This window comes from Strix uralensis, chromosome 2, assembly GCF_047716275.1.
Source record: "Strix uralensis isolate ZFMK-TIS-50842 chromosome 2, bStrUra1, whole genome shotgun sequence".
Lineage (NCBI taxonomy): Eukaryota > Metazoa > Chordata > Aves > Strigiformes > Strigidae > Strix > Strix uralensis.
In genome coordinates, this window is record NC_133973.1 from 56,163,659 (window position 1) to 56,188,983 (window position 25,325).

General features: G+C 37.1%; 2 protein-coding genes across 6 annotated transcripts in view; both read right to left on the bottom strand.

The window, feature by feature from the left end:
• Nucleotides 1-1,684, bottom strand: part of CLCN4 (chloride voltage-gated channel 4) — a 46,421-nt gene extending 44,737 nt beyond the window's left edge. The window contains exon 1 of the mRNA XM_074858826.1: nt 1,563-1,684. The gene's annotated coding sequence lies outside the window, so the exon portion shown is untranslated. The remainder of the gene's footprint in view (nt 1-1,562) is intronic.
• Nucleotides 1,685-2,395: 711 nt separating this feature from the next.
• The window catches only part of WWC3 (WWC family member 3), a 103,142-nt gene continuing 80,212 nt past the window's right edge, over nt 2,396-25,325 (bottom strand). For 2 of the 5 annotated variants that reach the window (XM_074858832.1, XM_074858833.1), the window contains exons 12-23: nt 21,097-21,217; nt 20,249-20,323; nt 19,366-19,452; nt 16,701-16,893; nt 12,759-12,926; nt 11,945-12,096; nt 11,075-11,234; nt 9,754-9,918; nt 8,393-8,485; nt 7,128-7,358; nt 6,265-6,392; nt 2,396-4,850 (exon numbers count right to left, since the gene is read on the bottom strand). In XM_074858832.1, the coding sequence (XP_074714933.1) occupies nt 4,784-4,850; nt 6,265-6,392; nt 7,128-7,358; nt 8,393-8,485; nt 9,754-9,918; nt 11,075-11,234; nt 11,945-12,096; nt 12,759-12,926; nt 16,701-16,893; nt 19,366-19,452; nt 20,249-20,323; nt 21,097-21,217 (1,640 nt within the window). In that variant the 3' untranslated portion in view covers nt 2,396-4,783. The remainder of the gene's footprint in view (nt 4,851-6,264; nt 6,393-7,127; nt 7,359-8,392; nt 8,486-9,753; nt 9,919-11,074; nt 11,235-11,944; nt 12,097-12,758; nt 12,927-16,700; nt 16,894-19,365; nt 19,453-20,248; nt 20,324-21,096; nt 21,218-25,325) is intronic. The other 3 variants (XM_074858831.1, XM_074858830.1, XM_074858829.1) reach the window with 3 other exon arrangements.

The window sequence follows — 25,325 nt, forward strand, 5'->3', positions numbered from 1 at the left end:
GCAGACTGGTTTTACCCTTAAGGGTATCCAGGGATGTGCTTTGTATTACCAAGCAGATTCAACATCCAGGTAGAGGGAGATCTTGCGCAGGCACACATGAAAATATCCACAGGTGACTGAAAGCGCATGCGTGACTTCCCCACACTTCAAAGGCTAAGGAACGCAGCTCTGGAAGACCTTTTTGTCCCAGCGTGTTTGAGCAGGTATTTATGGATGTGCTAAGCAGGCAGCCCGGCCCAGCAAAGCAAGCTGGTTGATACAGGGTGTACAAAACCTTTTATCAGAATGGCTACACGGCTTCTCCAAATCTTGTCTATAAGCTGAAGGAAGTTCCTGTACTACTTATTTCTGATACAGACTCCCCATACAGAAGCCACACGTTGGATTTTATTGTGAAATCTGAACACTTAGCTTGAACACTTAACTTCACCTGAAGTTCTCACAGCTTTCTGGAGCGAGGAGCATGCCTACAGAGAAGAGATGTGATTATGCCTTTCAAACACAGCACCGCAGATCACAGTTCTCTACCACTCACAGCTCAGTAACAGCTCCAGGCCTATTACAACCGTGTCTGTGAAGTGTGGAAAAGTGATAGAAGTCCTAACTTCCTGCCAGTGTCTGTCCTTTGCACCTATTAAAATCAGTATTAATAGGCCAATTGAATTCTGTGAAGGAAGTTAAACAAACACTGAGCATTTAATTTATTTTCTGGATAACGTAGCTGCAATTTTCCTTAATCCATTTATGAGAGGGAAACATGGAAAACAGCAAGCAGCATTTAGTTGGTCAGACATAAACATCTATTCCTGGGAACTTCTGTGCCCCAAGACACACCCTGTAACACAAGCACTGTGCCCTAGACACAGAACAGTAATTTTGTGCAGTAACCAAATGAGCACAAGGGTTTAAATCCCCAATTTTTTCCTGGGCAAACTTTCCTAAATTCACTTCCTAATTTTTCCTTGTCTATTAACACAGCTGAACTCATTGTGTCTCCTGCTGAATGTGTATTTATAGTTGGATGGTCTAACTGCAAACAAACTAAAAGAACACCTTATTCTCTATAGAAAATGTGATTCTATAACCTAGATATGCATGTTCAAATTTAAGAGATTATTAGAAATCATAAGAAACCAGAAACAGCTCCTAAGAAGATTTTAACTCCAAGAACACTGAGATTTTCCAAAGTGCAAGCAAATCACTTAAATGACATTTAGAGATTCCAAAACCAAATCAACTTTACTCTTTGGTATTTTCTTCCAATGATACTCATTCAATTGTGTGGTCTCAAGAAAAAGAAAATCCTCTTCACATCATGTTTTGGAGAAGATTGTTCTTGCTTTTGCTAGCCTACAGTTTCTTAAGTAATACATTTGTAAATACATTTTTCCTCCTCTCAAAGATATATGACTATAGTTAAAAAAGAGACTGAAGTCAAAACAAGCTGTAAAGTGCCCTCTTCCCTAAAAATTCAACCATCAGTTTTACATCTGCTGAAAACAAAACATATAGTTCATCTAATTCCTAAAAAAAAAAATTTGCTCTTTTTATACAGCACTTACCTTTTAAGTCTTCCAAAGTGCTTCAAGAACTGCAGCAAGAAATACATATAAAACGTCATTCTTACAACAGAAAACCCATACTGACATACCCATTATAGCTTTTGCTGTTGATCCTAATGGTAGTGAGACAGAGACGGTTGCTATTCCAAATGACTATTTCTAGCAGACCGTTTAAAAATAACCTAAACTCTGTCATACCCTTAACGCCGTGCAAATATTGGACAGAGACAGGAGTCATATGTCAGTACTATGATTTTGCCTGCGGTCCTGCAGCTTAAGGTTGCAGAGAGAAACTGAGAAATGTCCTTTCTGAAATTATGCAGGTTTAGTGTTTCCTTTGTGAAAGCAGCAGTAAAGTTCAGCCTAAAAAAGTTAACCAGTGTTCTTCTGAGTGGCTTCCACATTGGACTTAGTCATAAGTACGATATTACAGAACTAACAATGTCAACTTACTTCCAATACAGATCTACAATGTACAAACTTCCGTTAAGGAAAAAAGTCAGTTCAATGTGTTGTAAGTGGAGGTACCCATGAATTCCAGGAATATTCCACTATGAGCCTCTAATACAGATGTCAGCTTATCATGAGTGATAAGCATGTGGGAGAACACACCTGCCACTCCTTACACTCTGCATCCCTTTCAGGTCTTCAGTGTAACCTCTCCAGGATATCTGATTTCACAATTTCCTCTTATTTTTATTTGCAAATTCATTACGTTCACCTAAATGACAGTGTTACTCAAAATACAAAATTTCTTTATAAAAGCATCCTGAATGTGGCAGATATAAATCATTCAAAAACTGTCTTATACTTTGACATATAACAAAGCTCTATTGCTGTTTATGGCAAATTATTTTATTTTGTAGAAGAAATACTTTCAAATAATACAAAAATGACACAATCATACAGAACTGTGACAAAAACAAGAGAGATGAATACTGAATATGATAACTCATTACCACATCAAGACAGAACTCATTAACAGCAGTCAGAATCTCAGACCCACAAGATACGCTGATGACATCTCACAGCGGTCACTGTTTAAAAACACCAACTGAACGCCCTGACAGAAAGGCCACCAGACATTGCCCCTTCATTATACAGTCACAGATCCATTTAGGTGGAAGGGAGGTCCCTACCCCGACCCCTGCTCAAAGCAGGTCTACTGCAGTCAGGATGCTCCAGTGGTGTCTGTTCTTGGTTTACAGCAAGTAGTTCTAGTGTCACTGAACGGTAACATTTGATAAACACTACTATGTAAGGCCCTCCACTGAAAACTAGACACAAAATTCCGACTGACTGGTCTTTTCAAGTAATGAGCACTGAAAAGCTTGCTGTCCCTAGACTTTTTTACCCAAACACTGAAAATTTCTTACATGATTTGGTTTTCATCTGCATAGTTTCTGAATACGTCTAGTTGTGCCCAAGGAACCCAATATACCCACTGAAGCTTACTGGCAAAAACAGACTTCAGGTTGGTTAGCATGATAAATGCTAAATATACTTCAATTTCACATATATTCCTACTCGATCTAATCACTTGATGCCTGTAATGATTATAGGCCATACTAGGAAACAGGGAACACTACCTTAAAATTAAATGTCTGCATTAACCATCCTCATTGATTAATGATTTAGGTTCACCATCTTTTTCCCCCATTACTTTTTGCCTGAGCTTGGACAAGCAATTCAGTTTCACTTTCAGGTTTTCCTGACCATTGACAAGGTAACACAGTATAATTTCTTGAAACTCACAGAGAACACTTAACTTACAAAATATTTGAAAATATTCGGATTGGTTCTGATAAGTCCATTTATTTTTTGGCCACTGTTGTTTTGATTTCCTGGCATACAAAAATCTGGAACCAATTTGTCCTTTAATCAAGAGACAGCATGATCTTCCTTCTAGGAGATTCCAGCAATTTGCAAAGTCAGTCTTGTGTTGGGCACCTCTCTTTGTAGGTAATGTATAATTAGAAAAATATGAGAAACTCTATTATAGTAGCTTAGTAAAGAAGTATTTTTACATACTTGCAGGATGCAAGGACACAAAACTGGCATTCTCGGGAATTTAGGGTGACAGTCTTTCATTAAAACAAACAGTCACAAGTAAATTTATTTCTTACCGGATTTTAGCTGGTCCAACTAGCAATCAAGTGAGCTGTACCTTCCAGAATTATACACCTTCCTCCTGAAAAGTGTCACTCTTCAACAGAACTTGCATGCAGTAACCTCAAAACACATCCTTTAGGATGAACTTGTGTTTAAGCGCCCTTATTTAATGCAGCTGCTCTCCAAAATCAGCACCTATGTACTTTCCTGAATCAGATCAGAAACTTTGAAACTGTAGGAATTAATGTAACATTCCTTTAGCAGTCTTTCCACACAGCTAGCTCACATTACTCTTTTAACTCCTTTTTCATCAAAAAGCAAAACAAAGACCTGTCACCCTTTTCCTTCCTCCGTTTAAACTGAGAATCTAGTTAAGAATATAAAGATACTTTAGACACAACCGAAATGAAAACAATCTATTAGTGCACAGTAAGAACATGCAAATGAATTCTGCAATGTTTAACATCACTTCTAATCAGTGTTAAACACACTGCAGGTGATAATATTTTGCTATAACACAGACAGTGCTAAAGGATACAATGTACATAATAAGCTACAGATAATAAAGCTGAAAAAAGTGACAATTTCAGAACACAGTATTTTCATTTCAGGTATCAGAAACAAAACCAGCTCAATAGTTCCATTCTACTGTATGACAAATACTGAAGAACAAAATTTCAGTCTTAAAATACATCTTAAAGTAGGTATTTTCCTTCAAGGAAAAAAGGCACTATAAATAAATTACACTACAGTGAATTTGCCTGAACTCACTTTGTTTCTGTCTTCCAGCCTTTAAGTCAAATAAAACAGCATAAAAACTGTACACGCTCTTAACAGGATAGTCGATCTTTTATAAAATAAGTTGTCTTCAGAGATGTCAGTTTCACAACAAGGAAAAACCAAGCCTTGTTGCAGTCGCTATTATAAAATATATATGTATATATATTTATATATATGTTTTTGTTTACTTTTACTTTTTTTACTTTTTTTATTTTTTACAAAACGTGTATATTAGCTTTTGCACAATTTTTTTTTTAAAGAAACTTGGCTAATCTAATAACTTCATTAAAATAAAAGCGATAAATACTTCATGTTTACAATGCAACATGTCATACATCATCAGCTGGCAGAGGAGGTATGTTAATCCTTGGTCTTGTGAAAAAAGCTATTTTCTCTCTGTGATCAAAACAAGATGAAAAGGAAGTCAATCAAATATATGCGTACAGTTGTGTTTTTCCCCCCCCCCGCCCTCATACTCCAGTGAGTAGTTAGCATTTGTTACATACAGAACTGATGGTTTATTTGAGTACAAGAAACTTACAAAAAACTATTAAACCTCACTGTATACTTTTGGCAACATTCCATTGAACACAATTACTACTTTTGAAGATTTAGGTGAAGCTTTATACAACTCATTGAACATCAGTCATAGTTGACTGTAAAAAGGTTTCACAGGACAAGCCCTGCATAAGCCCTTCTGCAATGCAAAGTTCACCCTTGTACATTTTGCAATAATGCCTACAAAAAAAAGGAACAAAAACAGACGTCAGAGTCATCTGTTTGCTTCTTTATTGAGAAAACAGTACATGCTGTAAACTAAGTGTCAGAAGAAATGGATGTGTGCATGAAAAGGGCAAGAACTTAAACAAGGAAGACAGCTTTTGCTTCATTTTCTGCATCTCATTGTATTCAATTCCCTATATCTTTTTACATCTCAGTAGACAAAGTATAAACCCCCCTCTCCTATTACCAGAAGCATAAGATGTTAAACAACCCTGAAATTTCTATTCCTCTTACTTTCTCCCCACCTTTGTGAGAAAGATCTTTTTAATATAATTCAAGCAAAAAGTGATATTAAAGGACAGACAGCTTTTCTATTTCACTTAAGTATTCCCTGCAAAAAAGTTCTAAAAATCTAAACACTAGATAAACCGGTATAATGTAACACTGTGGCTGAGCTGTCCTCCGCATCTATGCTGCACTTAACATTTTCTTACTGTTACTCTCGCAATAAAAATTAAAGACATTTTAATGCTGAAGTAATAAAGTCTTCCTGCGAAATGCACACTGTTTATCGATGCCACTTGTACACAAAATAAAGCTAAGAGAGGACACTTACCATGTGAACACAGATGAAATAGGAGAAAAACCAAAGAAAAGGCTTCTTGAGAGAAAGCTTGAATATTATGGAGTAATTTTTAGGGAGAGAGTGTTACTAGTAACGTATATGTATTACACTAAACAAACTATTTATGCCCACAGGCTTGCATTGAAGAATTGACGAATCGTTTGAACTTAATAGTGACTAGGCTAAGTTGAAAGAATCACCTTAGCTATGTTTGCACTTGAAGACTACTTTTTTTTTTTTTATTATTTCATGTGTTTTAGAATTGTAACACTGCAATTTTACCTTAGCTTTGGCTCTTTGCACTACAAATAATTCAAAGGAAATTCAAGTGTCCAAATCAATATACAGTTAAAAATCACTGACTATATAGAAGACACACAGAATTTAAGCTAAATGCTTCACAGAACTTTAATCTCTCTACTGGACTGTTGCTATGCTATTTCAGTACACATTACCACTTACCTAAAAGTCTGCACCTGAATAGGCTCCTTCTGATTCTGCCCACGCAACTGGTATATTTCTTTTGATGCTTTCTTTAGCATCTTTTCAGCTGCTTGCTCTTGGTGATGTTCAAATTTGGTCTGTCTGGTCTGAAAACAAGAATGTAACGCTTAAAATGGTCATGTGAATAAGTAAAACACAAGAATACCCAGGTTAAAATAATGGTTTTTTTCCCCCCTCACCACAATAAAACCACACAAGTACATTGTCTGAAATAGCTGATCATCTAAGAACTATAAATTCAAAAGACTGACAGTGTTGTTTCAATTCTTAATGCTCTTCAGACAGACATGTATTAAATTAATGAAATTTATTGCACATAAATCTGTCAAACAAGACCTTAAAACAAATTTAGGGTCACTCTTCTCTCTGATAATCCAATGACAATTTTGTTTGTTGTGCAGCTTTTGCCACTTTTTGCCTATAACTTCTTTCTCCAAGAACCGGAAGAAAGTCACATACTTAGGGAACACTCCAAATAAACTGTCAAAAATGAAGTATCAAATCAGCAAAATTTCTTTCAAAGATCAGAAGAAAATTATTAAAGTTCCAATACTAAATATCTAAAACAACAAAAAATCCAAACCAAAACAAAAAATGCCACTGAAAAATAGTGCCATTCTCCAGTAACTGTCCTCAAATAAATACAGAGTTTGGTAATAATCAATGCAATAATTTTTACTGTGCTAACTTCAAGAATATAGAAGCGACATTCATTGTCTGAAGTTCTGTAAAAACAGCTCTTTAGACACCTTGTCACAATCAAGAAATTTTGAAACCAGAATTTTCTAAACATGTTGAGGGCTCATCTCACGTTACCATACCTGCCTTTCTGCTTCCTTCAACAAGTTTCGGAATCGCTCATCCCGAAGGACCCAGTGGGGTAGATCTGTCTGCCCTCTGAGTTTGGCGTCTTCCAGACGCTGTCTCAACTCTCTTAAAACACATATCTCCTCGTTCAGCTGTCTCTGTCTAGTTCTGGATGCCTGGAGATCCAGCTCCAGGTCTAAGGATGTCCTTGCCATAAGCTCAGCCAAAGATGATCTGCAGGACTGCTGAGTTATTAGGATTCAAACAAAATGCACAATAGATTACTCTTAACATGGTATACTGGTCTATCTTTAGCTATATAAAGCATAGATTTCCTGTACTTACTTCACACACAAAGTCTTTCTTGACACAAAGTTTTGGAGAGATTATTTAATATTCCACAGTGAAAGGCTAACTAGCTGTAGGGGTTTTCTGTAACATACATAAACTTTTTCAATTAATGCTTTCTACTACCTCCTTTTACAGTCTCCTTCTGGCTTATAAATGTTTAACTAATTTAAGTTTATGGACTAAGCTTTCATGTTATGATGATAATAAAAGCAATGCAATATGAAAAACTCAGAACAGAGTCACAATGTTGGAAAACACTGTACTGAGCAAGATTCCCCTTAAAGGGCTTTATTCAACATTGGTTTTAAGATACGTTCTGAATCGAAATGGGAGGCATGGCTCTCTACTTGCCTACACCAGCAAGAAATTAAACTTCTGCTGACCAGGCTAAACTGTATGCAATTCATATACGAGGCATTAACGCCTTACCTGCCCTTCTCTGCCCACTTGTTCTGCAACGTTCAGGGCGGCATGAGGCAAAAGGAGAGCTTAACCTATTCATTCCTGAATACTTGGGCCTCAAATACTATGGTTTATTAGGCTGCATGGGAGGGGAGCTGGGTGTTTTACTGTCACATTCACACACACTTCTCTGGGGATGCACCCTGCATCATAAACTAGATTTTAAAGACTTAACAAAGTTTACATCTAAATACAAATCCAGTCCCCATTAAACTCATTTTACTCTGCCCCACTTTTTTTTCCTCCTCAATAATTGTTCACAACTATATTTCACATCTCAATGTCTACCTTTTAGCTTAAAAAACTCCAAACCCAAAACACACACCCCTATCCTGATTACCTTACAGAAGCCTTATACATTTCCTAAAAACATCAGAATGTACCTGTAGATATCTAAAACTTAGGTATAAAAGTATCACTGTTCTAGCAACTTAGCGAAAAGTAAAAACCAATTTCTTAGGTATACCTGCTTATACCGTAGAGTACGCCTCTCCAATGTATTCCGGACAAAAGGGGACTTCCTTGGCAGAGTTGAACTGTCACTGTCACTGCGATACAGCTGATTAGAAAAGGTATTGAAAATACAGGTTGTTTACAAGGGTCATCTACATTAAGAGATCAGAATTACTTTTTTTTACTTTTGCAATTTATTTTTAAAAATGCACTGAAACGGTCTTGTTTTAAGCAACTGATTTTTTCCAGCTTTAGTTATTTATAAAAATGTATACATAATAGTGCTTATACTGTATAGTTGCAATAATTCAAGAAAACTTCAAAACCACCAGTATTTTATAGCTAAGTTTCATCAAGCATTCTACTAAATATCCAGGACAATATAACCTAAAAAAGGGGGAGGGGGGAGTTAAAGGCAATAATATTTCTTCCTAAAGCATTCCCTGTCAGGGGCACAAACAATAGAGTCTCCCACCTTTTTCCTTCCTCTGATTTTATGTAAATACAGATTAAGTGAGGGTGTTTAACAACCTTCCTTTTTGCACTGTCTTTGTTCTGGTGCGTGAGAGTGTTTTACTCACATTCCCTATATCAGAAACGGATATAGAATCCAGAAATCAAACTGAAGAATTTCAAGGGGTCCACAGATGCATTGCATGCAGTGTAAATAAGAGAGCAAAAACCAGAAGATTCTCAGTTTAGGAAAAATCAGAGAAGTTAAAAATCATGACTGCCTTTTCAAACTCAAGCTCTCAAAAGCTTATGAAAGAGTACCATTAAAGCTATGTGCATTCCACCAATATCACAAAATCAATACCGATGAACATCACAATCTGCTACGGTGAGCTTGAAAACTGTTGTGCTAACCCTCAATTACTTGCACCAGGGTGCCCAGGCATCCTAGGTCCCACTGTAACAGGCATCCTATGACTGACATGCATGACAGAAACCAGAGTTGTAAGAATATTTACGCAATAATTCTAAGATCATGCATTCAGTCCCCTTTCCCAAACTCTTAGGTACCTGAAAGTTAAACATGGCTTCTAAGCTGTTTATGTACCTCATTAGACAGCACTGTACCTCTGCAAAATCAATCACCCTAGCCTAACAGCTACGGTTACCAGGGAAAAGAGCTTAAGATCTAATTTGTCATAGATTCTTACATTTTAAATGAAATAAATTCAGGTTTAAACTCTTAAAAGAACCAGGGGACCTCTTCCCCACTGCAATGTTTAAATTCAATGAAAGATTATTCATTAGTATTAAGAAGTAGTGTATGTTTCTTATAATAAAGTCTTAAGAAGAAATTATCAAAAATGTACAAAATACTTGTGTGGAGGCCCCTCCCCCTGCTTCTTTTTAAGCTTTACTCACTCTGCAAACATATTGACTTCGTGCTCCAGGAGAGAAGGTCTGGGAACGAACAATGGTGCTACTGCGAACAAAAGCAGAACCCCGTGGCCTGCGGCTAGTTCTCTCTTTTGGAAGAATAGCAACTTCTTCAGGAAACAGATCCTCAGTGTTAGTTTCCTTATCCACCTAAAATTTCAATGAAGGAAAATTTTTTATTTTTTCCTTATTTTCTCTCTCTCACCAAAACCAATCAGACATTTCAACAATATCAAAAGTAAACAACTGGCCCTGCTAGCTAGGTTTAAGTTTTAATGAGCACTGACAACAGAGGATAAATCACCTCATTTTTTTAAGAAGTTTTAAAACTAGGTCATTCAAAACTGTAACATTACCTTTCAGAGGCCTTTGCTGGAGCAGTAACAATTATGAGATGCAGTTATAACGTGAATCATAGCTGCAGAGTACAAGGACTGCATTCAGCATTGGCAATTGGGCATTAACCAAGCTACCACCTGATCTCCAGCCTCAACAGAAGAAAACTGAGTCACCTTTCAATAAGCAAGGTGACTCTGAAACAAGTTGAAAAACCTTAAAACTGGAAGTCAAATGAAGAGAAGAAACTCAACAAAAGAGGACTGAAAAACTGTTGAAACAATGATACAAGAAAACTAAAATATTCAGAAATACAGAAAACATGTGCTACTCTAGCAAAGCTTCCAAACCTTGTTAACTCATTCCTCAGCAGGAGGTATGATCTTCCCTAAAGGCAACACAAACGGGCTTATGTTCCCCTGCTTCAATGGAAGTGTGCTGATTTTGGCTTCTTCAGGTTATACAAAAGATTTTAAATACATTGGTTTCAGCACGACGGTTCTGAAAATTTCAACTGTATTTATTGTAACACTGAAACAGCAATGCAAGTCTTAAAATATTAAGCTTCTTCATGATTCCTTTAAAAATTCTTATTTCTAAGAGCACTGGAATTTGATAATGATCTTTTCTGTTACAATTTCAGGTCAACACAGACACTGATATGAGTGCGTATTTACAGATTAGGTGAAGGCCATGGTAAAAATAGCTTGCCTTTGGATATAAAAAACTAATTCCATCCAGAAATAACTAGTAAGCAAACAAAAACCCCATCCCTAAAGAAGGCATTTTTAACAACTCAAAAAGCACACCGCTGTCATGAAGGCAGTGCTCATAACAGGGCTGTTAATATAATTTTTGATTCTTTTCTCTCCTGATCGATTCGGACTCAAACTCAAGGAGCAGCTGTAACACACTCCGTGTGCACCAGGCAGCATGGTAGTTTCTGTACCGCAGTGTCTTCTCTCATTACCTTTAGAGGCGGAGGCTGAATTTTTCCAGAACTGTACTGGCCTGCTTGAGTTGCAAACATGTGTCCAGCTAACGAATCCCCGCAAAATGGCTCTGGATAAGGAGGACTAGTCTGGGTGCAATTACTGCATCCACTGTCAACAGATTCTGCTTGCCAACTCCTAAAGGCAGAACATCACAAGAGTTTTGCTGGTATTAAAAAAACCCATGCAATATGCGTCATGTTTATATATTTCATTATCCAGATCAGTTTATCATTTTGGAGTATTATTTCTCCAATAAAAATACAGAATCTTCAAAGGGAGTATATATCCCACTTGCATTTCTGCAGATGCAGACAAGCAAATACATTTCATCCCCCCCAAAAAAATCAGCTTCCCTAATTTTCTTAAAGTATATGTTCTGATCTTTATAACAATACTGAGAAAACAATACAAAAAACCCCAGTGCAACTCACTCATGTAGGAGTACTATTAACGATGAAACAGCATTGTAATAAACCCTGATATAGTAAGCACTCCCTAAGCATTGCAGTGCATATCTATCTTTGACATTTTCCCATGTTGCCACAAAAGTATTTTTTTTAGTAGAGTGTTATTGCCAACCCATTACAGTTGCCTTTGTAGCAAAGTTTGTTTGATACGATGTTTTTCCACTCCCAAATTCCAAGTCCACTAAACTCAGACAGCTATTCAAATAAGGTTTTCTCCTCATTGCACGTCATCTCATAATAACAGAATTTTATACCCGTAACACTAACAGGGAGATCTCAGAATAAGGACCTGCTGTTTCTCCTGCTGTATTTCAGACTATACCCATAGTGTAAATATCATTCGGCTCTTTGATGAGTTATTTAAACTACTATTTTTACCTTTCTGATATGGCTTCTGCCTGATCTTCCTTTCTTTCCATCTCCAGGATTTCCTCCTCTGTGTACTCCAGTTTCACTCTCTCTTCTGCCAACTCTCTCTCAACTGCTTCCAGCTGGGCGGTGGTCCTAGCTAACAGGGCTGTCACTGCATCCTGAAAGGTAAACTAGACTTCAAATAAAACTGTTTGAACAAGCCAATGCATTTAATGTATATTATTCAGAGAAAACAAACAAACAAAAAAAGACCTAGCCATTGTATGTTCCTTAAAAAAAAAAAATTTAAAAATCTGTCCTAAATCTCAATGATCAAAAAAGTACATGGTGATCCACCATGAATGCAACTTCTCACAGAAATGGGGCAGACTTTATCTCACTGTGGAGCATCATCCAGCAAGTTAGGTCAGAAAAGACCTCTAGAGGTCACCTAGTCTGATGTCCTGCCCAAAGCAGTGACAGCTTCACAGTCACATCAGGTTGCCCAGGACCCAGTCAAGGGCTGAAAAATCTCCAAGGATGGAAACTGCACCACCTTTCTTGACAATCTCTTGAAGTGCAGCAGCAGAAATTTTTAATGCGTTTTAGATAATTGAACTGTAAGTGTACATACAAACATACACAGAGTACTATTTCAAGCACCTGTCCAGACACAATTTAGCTTTTAATTATTCTTTTTAAAGTCTAGCTCTTGCCACAAGAGCTAAATTAAGGTACCAACTTCGGTACACCTCAAAACCAAACTTCACCCAAGATAAGATCGCAATCAACCACCCAGCAGGTCAACTAAAGTAAAAAAATCACTTTTTCAGAGCCATACTGTTTTAACTGTAGTTACATTTCCAGAAGACCGGGGAAGACTTTCTTCACACTGGTTTTTGTTCTTTGCTTTCTGGGGGTCTGAACCAGTGAAGATCTGAATGGTATACCAGTGAAGCTGCATCTCACCAGAACTCTCTGCATCAGTCAGGTTTATCTGAGCAATGCCCTGTAAACAACAAAAAGCATTGACCACAATAAGAGAAACATACACTGCAGGACAGATGCCTTTTCATTTAAAGAGTATTTTACTTATAATGTCAAAACTCCACTTTATCAAGTACTAATAGTGTCTCTTAAGATTGTTTTGTTCTGTTGTGTTACGATATCTAAGATACTGAATTTCTTGCCTCTTGCTTACTAACAGGAAGGATCAGTGTAGATACTCAATTTTTTTAAGTTGAAAAATATATTTCTGTGATTGATGTAGATATGATTGTTCCAGCTGACAGCTCTTAATATTTTATTTAAAAACCATCTCAATTATGTAACTGAGTTCTACATTATCTTAAATTAATATTACTTTAACAATATTATTTTAATCTGTTTTCTTTGGAAAGAACTATATTCTGAGATACCCTTCCGTTCTCTGGTCCTCCAAGGTACCTTCCAAAGGGAAAAAAAAGAAAAAGTTGTGTAAAACAATTTATTTTTTTCTGCCCATCTAGACCATAAGGTAGTCAAATAGGCCATAAAGCCATTTTTCCACTTTCCAAGCCATCCTTACATCTCCCAGATTCAGGTGAAAACAGGTTTAATGGAAGCTTCCCACTAGAAGTATTCCCAGGTTTCAAGCAGCCCTACTCCATCGGACAGTAAGAAATTTCTGAGTAGTACTGACCTAAATGAAAAACAGCTGTGAGCAAATCCATGCTTTTTGTTTTCAATCAGTTCACTAGTTGGACCTAGTAATGATTTTATACTAGCTAGTCTTTACTTAATGCTTTTAGATTTATCTGGCTATCTCTACAATCTGTTCATTTCCAGGTTAATGGACCTCATGCTAAAAATGTTTTCATTTGTATCACTGGAAAAATCATGTAAAAATTGTTTTCACCTCTCAAAAAACAAATAGCTGGATGCAATGATTCTAATTGTAAACGCAGTAGGAAACGTATACAGAAACTGCATTCAACTTTAAGCAGGTAAAGAAACAGTTAATTAGAAAATATTAATAATTAAAAAAATCACTGTGTTGTTTTTCCAAGATGAATGTTCCCTGAGGCTCTGTTTAAACAGGTGTATAAAGGATGATGGAGAAAAGTTTTTGAGACTAACGAAATAATGTCATTATCGGAATACACATGTTACCGAGAACGTCATTTTATGTTGGTATATCAGAAGCTACAAACAGAGATGCCTTTTCTTTTATATATAAAAGAGATGTCTTATAATTATCTATTTGCTCTGATGCAGTAAGAGAAAGAAACATGTATTGAATACTCACACTTTCGCATCAGAGTTGGAAAATGTTTAAGACATGCTGGGTTTGGTTTTAGAGGTTGGGTTGTTTAAGACATGTTGGGTTTGGTAAAGCTGTTTTCCTGTCATCAGTATGGGAAAAAATGTGCACTGACTCTTAAGATGTCTGACGCTGCCCGAACACACTGCATTAAGCAGCTAAGAAAGCATGCCAAAGAAGCTGTTACTACAAAGTGAATGACTGACTGGGTAGAAAAATCACCAAACCCAATTAACACTTATCAGTACTGAAAGGACTAATTAATATTTCACCTCCACCTCAAGCTGTGGAGCTCGCTCAAAAGGATGAATAAACCAAGGAGCATCTGCTAGCAGTCTGTCATGTGCCTGCTCTGATGCCTTTGTTAACAACTTGGATGGTGGAAGAGTAAAAGCAATTAAGAATCTCTCGGTGATGTCAAACAGAAGGATTGTAAAATTTATGAGAAAAGGATCAGAATTTTGAATTATGTTAAAAAATAGGGCAGGTGTTCTGAAATAAAAACATGAAATGCAAAAAGACAAATGTTACACTCGAGAAGAGTTCAAATAAATTAAGACCCAGGGAATAATTGGTCAGGGCTGTAAAAGACCAGAAACTGGGAGTGCAACAGCAATGTCATGTGATCGCAAGAAAGGCAATAGCATTTCTTTGATGTTTTAACATGAGCTATATATGCTAATAATGGAAAATAACTCCCTTATCTCAACATTGATGAGGCCACCAGGGAAGAAATAAGCCAACTTAAGGAAGCACAGTTTCAGAAAGCTGTAGGAAAACAGAAAAAGATCTTTCAGCAAGGCAGGACATATGAGTAAAAGGTTGAGGGAATGGAAAGACCATCCCACAAATTTAGTAGATTTACTTCTCTGTGTAAGTGAAGTTTAGAACTATTTGCCAGAATATTTCTTTATTTATTTCCCCCCCCTCCCCCCATTCTTTGCTATGTACAAATATTTGTATAACTTAGGATAAACTCCAGCCTGGCTTCTGCATTTAAGAAAGCATTAAACTGGCATAATCTAATTGAAAATAAATCAGTCATCAAGAACTGCAGAAATATATGGATGATTAAATAGATGGAAAAAACTGTAATCTCAGTGGGGGAGATTTCAAAAGACAGAGGCCTTGTTGATAGAGGCCATCAAAGCAGTTCCAAAGAGAGGTAGCAAATGGTTTCTCAATTATTTTCAATTTACAGTAAAAGAGGGCAATTATGATGTTTAAATACATACTTCAATGCATCTACCTTAAGAAAACATGGCATTGTTTCTCTCTTCGAGTAGCAGTTAACTTACCCTAAAGTATGTTACCAACTACTGTAGACAAAGATATTTCTGACAAAACTACACCAAGACTATGAAAGAGAAAAAATTCCTACCAACCTAACCTGAAGACCTATCTATCATTTTTTTGCTAGTTCAGTAACAGCAGTTAAAATAAAAGCACCCTAAACTTAGACACATTTGCATCAACATAAAGATGCTTTACACTGAAATAGCTCTTTAGCATCCCAGAGGAAGACGCTATATCAGTATAAAGCATTTTACACCAATATATCCAGCCCCTTCTTGAAATGCTTTCTCTTTCATTATGTTGTAGTGCAAAAATGACAAAATTTCCTACTGTGAACAAGACCTTGTGTCCACTTCTGTCAACATTAAGACCACTGTTTATAGAAGATGCTACCTAGTTTTAAGGGTGGACTAACAAACATGCATTCTTGACCCAGTGTGCTCAAATAAACACCTCCTATCCACAGTCCAGTGTAACAGTGAGATGCCTGTACCTCATAACTACTTTGATAGGCTTATATAGCAACAAGGAGTTTTTATTTGTTATCTTTTTATTAGGAAACTATTTTAATGACACTGATTCATCATGCATGTGCTACAGTGCGATGCAGAAACAGAAGCCTTGAGCACACTGTAGTCTAAAAGCTGTCAGATTAACTCTTTGGGGCAGATATATTTTTTTTTTTTTTTTACACAATGCTTTCCTTCTAGCACTAAAATGTAGCAATGACAGATTTTCCAACTTTCCCCAAAGTAGACATTTGTAAGAAAGCATTAAATAAAATAAAAAATTAACTCCATATCTATTAAATCCCACAGCAATGAATGTAAACCTTACATCAATTTTCATGCCTCTGCAATGTAACAGTAAACTGTAGTACAGATAACATTACTTTCAACACTGCCTAAAATGCTCCAATTCTCAACCTCTATTAATTTTGCTAATCACTTCCAAGAGTTTATGTAACCTAAAATGCACATAATTCAAGTTTTTAAAAATCCCACCTTTTTTATTAACAGAACTATACTTACGTATGTGAACAAACTGACACATTAAAATGTAACTCTATCAGTGCTTCTTATGGAAAAATAAAGTCTTCACTTTTTCTTTTGAATCTTAAAAGTTATTCCTCAAGTAACTTTAGTTTCCCATATCGCATAGCTTTTAAAAAAAAGGACCACTTACCAATAGTTCTTCTTGTTGCTGATGGTCAACAGAACAGATATACAGCTGCAGTGATTTTAATTTCAAAACACTTGAATGCACGGGGATTCGGAAAACTTCATTAAATATTAATGGTGTTTGGAATTCCAAAGCTCTAGAGCAGTAAGTGGTTGGTGTGCCTGACTCAAGTGGTGGCAAATAAACTCTCACATGACTGGGAACAGCAAAATAGACAAATAGCACAATTCAGACAAAGAAAGCTATTTTGCATTTCTCAAAATGAAGCTAAGCAAAAACATCAGTGTAACTTCTACATGAAGAATCTGCTCTGGGATCTCCTCGTTACAGGAATTTACTTTGTATTCTTAACACAGAAGAATTGGAAAGCTGATTTGGAAACACTATCTAACTAGATTTTTTTTAACTCAAGTGGCACTTGAGATGCCCTGAGGTATCTAAGGCATCTACATGGGGCCAGCAAATATGACATAGGATCTATGGGAGAGCTACAGGCTTTCCCTGAGCAGCAGCAGCTGGAGGCCAGGCACTATGCTGTGGTATTTCAAATGGAAACACATGCCTGCGCTTAGGCAACTGAATTGCCCCAGAAGTGTCACTTACCCATTTCTTTCTTCCAACCGCTAAGCATACCTTTTTTCCCCCCTTAAGAAACTCAGCACAAAAGGATAGCAAAAGAAACCTGTAATCATTGCATCCATCCACCATCTTAAAAAAACCCAAATTTAAGAATCTGGCACCATCTCTATTTGAGACTCCAAGTCAAAAACAAAATCCACAACAATTTTAATCTTACAGAAGGCAGCATTGCTACTTAGAGGAGTGTTTCTGTGTTCTCCCTGTTCTGACTGCTTGTCCAGCCCCTGCAATATCCTATTTTTTGCCATACCTTCCCTTGTGACATCAAACAGCTTCATGTAACTGTGTTGTGAACTAGATCACAAAACTTATCTGGGTTAAAAACCTAACCTAGCAAAAAAAAAAAAGGAAAAGGCTCAAGGATTAAAAAAAAAAATTCTGCTCAGAGGCTCACTCGACTACAAGGCTGCATGAACTCTTATGCCACCATCAGAGAGGGGTTGACACTAACAGGCCAATAAACGCTTAGAGGACAACTGGAAGAGCTCACTATGGTGGAACTGCAGCTCTGGAGTGTGGAGCATCAGTTAGCTAAACAGCTTCACGTGCTGTAAAAAGGGAGCAATCCAACTCCTCTGCTCACTGGCTGCTGCAGGTAACCTCCTCCTCACTGCCCCCAGCAACTGATTCAAGGAACATACAGTTGCATGGAGGAGTTCATTAAACTGGCTAAAAGCTTCTGGTTTTGGTAAGAAACCTTTTTGACCAGTCATACCAATTGATTTACCGTGCAGCCATGCAATTTCTTGATTCCAGCTCAGGTAGATAACTGGGAAGGATGGGGAACAGAACTGCCTTTTTGAGAGCTGTTTAGATGCCTGACTGCCTTGATGACAATGTCCAACAAACCATCTGGAGTACTCTTTTTCTTTGGTTACTCTACTTTACTTTCTTCAGATGATGCTTATTTCATAAAGCAACATGGCTGAGTACTTAATACATTTTTTCCCTATTGTGTGTCCTTGCAGTCACAGTGAAAACAAAGCAAATGACCAACACTAATGCACTGACCTATATGAAGAATTTCCACTAGAGGTTTGCAGGGTTAGCAAGATCAAGTGTTCTCAAAAAAGACCAATTCATTCAGTGAGCTGTATGTCAATTTAACAACTCCTACAGAATGACTTATTTTACAATAGAACAGTGTTATCACACCTCCATTTTTCAGTTTTCAAACCACCTCTCCCAGACATAAACACGAACCATTTTTACATATCAAACTCCTTCCAAATATGTTAAGATACACATCACTAGATAAAACGGTGTTTTATGGCAACTGTCATTTTTAAAGAAACATTTGTTATAATAAACTAAGTAACATTCTATATAATGCATATAGAATTTGAAAAAGTAGCACAGGCCAACAGAGGTTAAGAAATGCAATTGTTCGTACCGGTTCTCAGCTAGTATCTGTGTTAAAATTATCTTTGGAAGGTGTTTCACAGATATTCAAGGAGACCTGTAATGGCCACAAAAGTCTGCAGATGTCCTAGATAGGGTTTTTTTTGTTGGTGTGTGTTGGTTTAGGTTTTGGTTTTGCTGTTTGGGTTGGTTTTTTTTTTAAGGTAACGTGTAACATATCTCTCTTACTGATTAATAAGATGTTGCTGTACGAATTTGAAAAAAATTGCACTAAGCTTACTCTGGGATACATCACAGATAAGCTATAGAGAAGTTGTACAGGAAATAATATTTCTGGAATACTGCAAATAATGTAGACACTTTTTTGGCCAGAAGGCATGGGGTGATGGAAGCATGACTGATATTTTTGAGCAAACTCTCCTGTACATAATAAACATGTAAGAACATGGGTCATTAGAGACTACACTTGTTACTTGACCATTATCACAGACGTTCTATAAAAGGGACACTTAGTGTCTATAAAACTGACCCTTTCCTCATGTAAATTAAGTGATACCATCTTCTCCAGAAATGGCTTAATTTTGCATGAAAGTAAACAAATCTGTAGTATTTACAACTGTGGCACAAAACAAGCAATGATCAGACTTTGGGTGAAATTTAAGCTTACATTTTGCAGTTTTCTTTAACAACTAGACTAGTAAAGTTCTTCAGCTGTAATACATGGACTAACAGACATTCGTTTCCACTGTCATGCCTGGAAAACAAATTTTCTGTGTTAGTCACCAAGCATCAATACTTTGCTTAAGAGATAGAGATGAAAGACTATATATTCCTTGGTTTAAACAGTTACACCGCATGCATGTGTGTGTGTACACACATGTGTAACAACATATCAGTTACATTAGACAAATCAGTCTGCATTATTTTCGTGGGTTAATGAAAATAATAAAAAAAAAAATCTACCCTTTCACATCAGCATGAATTTTGAAATGGAACTAACAAACCTGGTAGAGATTGGGAATTAATTTTCCAAGGGGTAGAGACAATTCTGGAGGGCTGTCTAAAGTATGACATCCTGTCTTGCACTGCTGTAATCTGCCCTTCCCCACACTACTCCCACTACCAACAATAGCATGCTCTAAGCACAGGATTTCAAAGCTGTATTTGGGAACTGTATTTGTATTTGTGTCTCTTCACCTGTGACTTTCCTAAGGTAATCCTCCTTTATGTGGCATAAAAAGATGTATCCCTGTACCCATACTCACACTGATGACCCAGACAATGAAAATACATGCTACTGAAAGAAGTAATGAAGGCCCTTTTATCAGCCAGCATTGAAAGGACACTGAATAAACTGTGGTTAAGGCACATCCACAACACAAAGTGGCATGTGACTGACTAATCTGCACGTCCACTAAACTTTGGCTGTCAGTTCAGAAACTTCTTAAAACCATCCACTGCAATTTAGTTTTATTAAAAACCTAAAAAACCAGAAAAGTAGTGAGCAATTCCTGCTGAGTTGACAGGGAGAAAGAGGAGTAACTACTCACAGAAATCCAACATGTATTTGTGGTTCTTCATTACTGGCAGCATCACCATAAACAGGCTCTTCCAGATCTTCATTCCTGCAGGAACAGAAAGTACTGTAAACTACATACTGATCTAAGCTGTTAAAACATAATGAAATGACATTTATTTTGTGATTTATAGATATAAGCAATTGTTTGGTAATACAGAAGGGACTAGTAATATAGAAGGAATTGAGGTATCTATTTAATAACACACAGTAGTAGCAATTCACAATTTTAAAAATTGAGGTATTAGAATACCTCTTTCAAGGTATATAGATTATTTTTATACTTATTCTGTCTTCCATTTCTCTTTACCATCCTCAAAACCTTATCTTCTTTCCAGTTACTGCCTACTGTGTTAAAACAATTGTATAAAGTAACATGTCTTTATCCAGCCTTCCATCACTTGGTCAAACTACACATTTTTAAGTATTCAGCAGTTCATATATTTCTCTTCCTTGCAGTTATGCTTCTATCACATGCTACACAGAATTGTAAGTCACACTGTATAATTTTATTTTGCTATAGACGGTTGAAATAAAACTACTGATTTACGACTAATAAGCTGAGGAAACTATCTTTCAAGGGAGAATTATATGGTGTTGAGATGTTAAGAGACAATAAAGCAAAAGGGACTTGGCACTTGCAAAGATGACAGTGGAACTGCATGTAAAAAGCTTCTTTCCTTTAAAACATGCAACCTAATATTTTTATGTTATTAAGAACTACCAATTTTGAAAGCATATTCAGAAATTTACAACAAATTCTTTGGGACCATGTGGTAAAACAGGAATATTTCCAGCTTACTATGCATTTATACACCTGACCTTTTGCTTAAAGCTTCAAACACGCCACTGTCACTAGCCAGTGAATGATCTGAGAGACATGCTGAAACTCGCCTGGCTCTCCTCTCCGATCTTCTACCACTGTCTCCTCGCAGAGTTACAGCTGTCACAGAGAAAAAAGTGAAGACAACATCAGCTCAAGGCAATCTCTTAAAAATTAAACAAGAAACATTTATTGTTCTAGCAGCAAAATGGCACAAACACAGTTCACTGCTTTTTCATCTAAGTTAAAAACCTAGAACACAATTGTCCGGAGATGATCTGTGGGAGAATTAAGGAAGGAAGTTTGTGGCTAATTTCTCTCTGACAAGAGTAAGCATAAACCAATTGCATTGTTATTAAATGCTTTTCTGGTAAAATAATCCCTCCTGGAGGAAGAGTTACATTAATTCAACATATGTATACATGATATCCTAAACTTTTAAAGATTTACCTACTGAATATACAATAGGTTGAAAACAAACACAGAGACTAATTCTTTTAAGAAATTATCTGATAACACAATGTAAGGTTTTGTTCTCATTTGTTTCCTAATACAAAGTCTCAAAGCATACTGTTTATACCATCGCATAATAGCAGCTTTTATTTACAGTCTGAGAGACATTATCAAAAAGAACCAGTGCTTTCCAACTCACTCAGACCACTGTTTTTTCAAATTCTTGGTGAATTACTCTAAAAACTGACTGTGGGAGGAGGAAGCAATATTCAACCCCCTCCTTCCACCTTTCCCTGAATCACCAGCAACACCATGAATAGCAACTCAGCAATCATTTTCATGTTGTAAGTGTATCAAAAAAAAATCATGTTATATATCAAGTTTTGCAGGGACAAGTAGGTGTAGCAGCTACTAATCCTTTGAAGTACACGCACAAGTGGTAATGCTCAAGAATTGCATAGGTAAGGTTTCAACACTTCAATGATAGCTCCTAATTGAGGTTGTTTTTCAAGTCCTAGAGAGAACCATTAAACAGACTTGTGGAAGTGCAGTTTCTTCACTGTGCAGTGAAGAACTTTTACCAACTTTCCTCTCTTTTGCTTAAGGCTCGATGACTGTCCTCAAAGCAGAAAAGCAATGGCAAAGAGATGCCACTTCAGAAGTGGAGAAAGCATCTTATTTGCTTCTACTCATGCTCAGTAACTTAAGACAGCATGGAAGTATCAAAAGTTTCAGCAGACAGCATTTGGAGTGACAGCAGCACAGTGCACACTGCAGGGGAGACAAGCACCAGCTGACATTTACAGCTTACTGTCCCCGACTAAGGATGAAACATGTCTTACTCAAAGTAACAACTTGTTAAGTTCCTCTGTTACACATTATCTTAAGGCATCAAAAATAAAATGCTGGTACCCAATCAGTTAAGTTTCCTTCAGCAGAACGCCAGCCCACGGCCTGAGCTGCACCTGCAGAGCCCAGCTGAGGTACAGACAAGTGAGCACCCGGACTCATCTCACCTCCCACCCAAGCACCACCAAGACAGGACATCAGGAAGCTTGATAAAAGTCCCCCAAATTAACACAACCACACCACTGTTGTCAACAGAAGTGTCTGACTAAGGTTAGCTTTAACCTATGTGGGACTGTCAGACAGGATGCGCTGAGCCCAGCAGTCCTGTGCCAGCATGAGGTACATTCCTGTTATCAGGCCACTGACAGTACAAAATCCCAAAAGATGTTCCAAAAATCACAGGGTCCTGTTTGGAGTTAAGATTTCTGTTTATCAGTAGAGCCAGTTCTCTGTCCTTTTGGATCCATAAGTAGCCCTATGGACCTCCCCTCCAAATTCAATGAAGGATTTTATCATCTTCAACTATGCAGGAAATTTATCTGCTGACCAGGAACAGCCCAATCTGCATTTCTCTCTGTGCCTGGAGAAAGAGCCACCCTTCCCTCCCACCTCCAATTACAGCATCCCACCCTTATTGTACTTCACATGTCATACAGTGTTACTCCTGTCATCCTCACCACAAATGAGAGCTAAATTCAAGGTAGGTCACAGAAAGCAAGGAAACTGTATTTGAACCACTCTCTCCTCCATATTACTTGTACAAAGTGGGGGGGGGGGGGGGGGGGGTGTCTTCTGGTTGTTGTTTTTTGTCTTTCTTTGGAGGTTTTTTTTAAGAACTTTTTATTTGGTGAGCCCACCTCTGAGTTCTGTCACTGGTATTTACGCAGAATCAAAACTGGCACTCTGTAGAGACATCTTTTAATATGAAAGTTTCCCAATAATTTTACCTCACTGGAAAGAGGCTGAACTTCACAAAAGCATATACATTTTGTGTGAAAGTGCTTCTGTAATTTATGTACTAACTTCAACAAGCTACACTAGGATGACTTCTTTTTGTAAATAAGCCTTTGGCTCACCCCTGTATGTGAACACTGTATAGATGTAGCCGACAAAAGAACCTCCAAAGGAGAGTGGTCACATTCCCAATTTGTCTGGAAAGAAAAATTGGTCTGAAGCACCAATATAATGTCATGAAAAACTGACATGTTACAACAGTGTTGTAACTTGACAATTATCTGCTCACTGCCTGCAGGCCATAGAAGTATCTGATAACATCTGGTCAATCCCAGCAAATCTGGAGAGACGCAAACACCAAAACATGCCCTTGACTAGGAAAAAAAGTCAGCAGGAAAAATTGGTCAAGATGACAGACATCAAATTTTGTTTTAAACAGAACAAGGTTTTAGCACAGGTTACAGACCTTCCAATGCTGGAAGCTAAAAAATTGTTTAAAAATAAAGTTTCTAAGATAGACACAATTGCCTTTCATTTTCTTATTTAAATAACAAAATCAGTGAACAATAGATATGAGTTTCCAGAACTACTGGGTGCCAAAGCTTGATAAACATAAGACCGTCCTGATTAAAAGAATATTCTCAGGTCTCATTACTTGAAAAAGTGAACTTCAAAGGAAATTTTGATGTCCAAGATTTCATTAGCTAAAAAAATACATAAATAAATCTAAAGCATTTTTCACAAGCTTAGGAGAGTACAAATACTGCACATCAGCTCAAAATGCACTAATAAAAGAGTCAAACAATCTTATAAAAACTAAATCACAGACACAAACAAACCTTACCTACCATGATGCTGTGGGCATTACTACGATATAATAAAGCTGAAGCTCGCAGAACGCTTCTTCCAGGACTTTAACTACAGCCATGAATTGAGCCATTTAGTTGACGTAACAAAACTTAAGTACACCATAATGATTAAACAGGTACAGAACAATATCAAACACACCCATCAAGCAAACCCAAATGTAGCAAAATCTCCTGTTTCTTCACATGCAACTCAAAAAAAAAAAAAACCAACCACAAAACCCAAAACAACCACAACTAACACTTCACACAGAAAAACACACTGGGAATTACAGGCAAAACCAGCACAATAAGTAATTCAGGTTCACTTACAGTGAATTTTTCTGTTGTGCCGCATGAGAAACAAGACAAAAGGAAAAGCACACAATGATAAATCACCTTTTAGATCTATAACAATATTTTGCAAACAAGAGATTATTTAGGCATTAAAGGAAACTTAGCATTTGAAGAATTATTTTAGGATAGAGAGGAAGAGTTGGATAAGATATTAAAGCCCAGTATTTTATTAACATGTTTCCTTCCACTCTCAGCTTTATAAATACGATGGATTTAATCTGCCAGGCATATTCCCTCCATTCACACATGCTAACGTATTTCACAGTATGTCCCCAAGACAGATGCAGAACAGTAACCGCCCATCAGCAACTGATAATCAAAACTGCAGTTCCTGAAGAACTCCTTGAACTTGCTCAAGTGCTGCTTCAGTGCAAAGTATGTGTAAGTTTATTCAGTGTTAACTCTCCCGGCCCCCAGAATTTGCAAAAATTACCTCATGTTTTGTCTAGTGAAGGAACAGGCAAAAGATTTCTCCCGAGCTGAGACTTCCTGGTTTTCCAGCGTCGCATTATGCTACCAGACCATTGGGTGGCAGCAGCAAAGCACACTGCATAGTACTCCAGTGAAAACCAAAACCCCCGCAACATCTGGGGGTTCCCAAACTGAGATATATACTAAGCCTGATGGTCCATCAAATTCTTCAAGGAAAGAGTACAAAACCAAAATAACTTCGAAACTTTCAACTGCTACTTGCAAACAACTGTATTACAATTGCAAACTCACCAGCTAGTGAGTGTGGGGTTCAAAGCAGTCATAACTCCAGCCAAAAA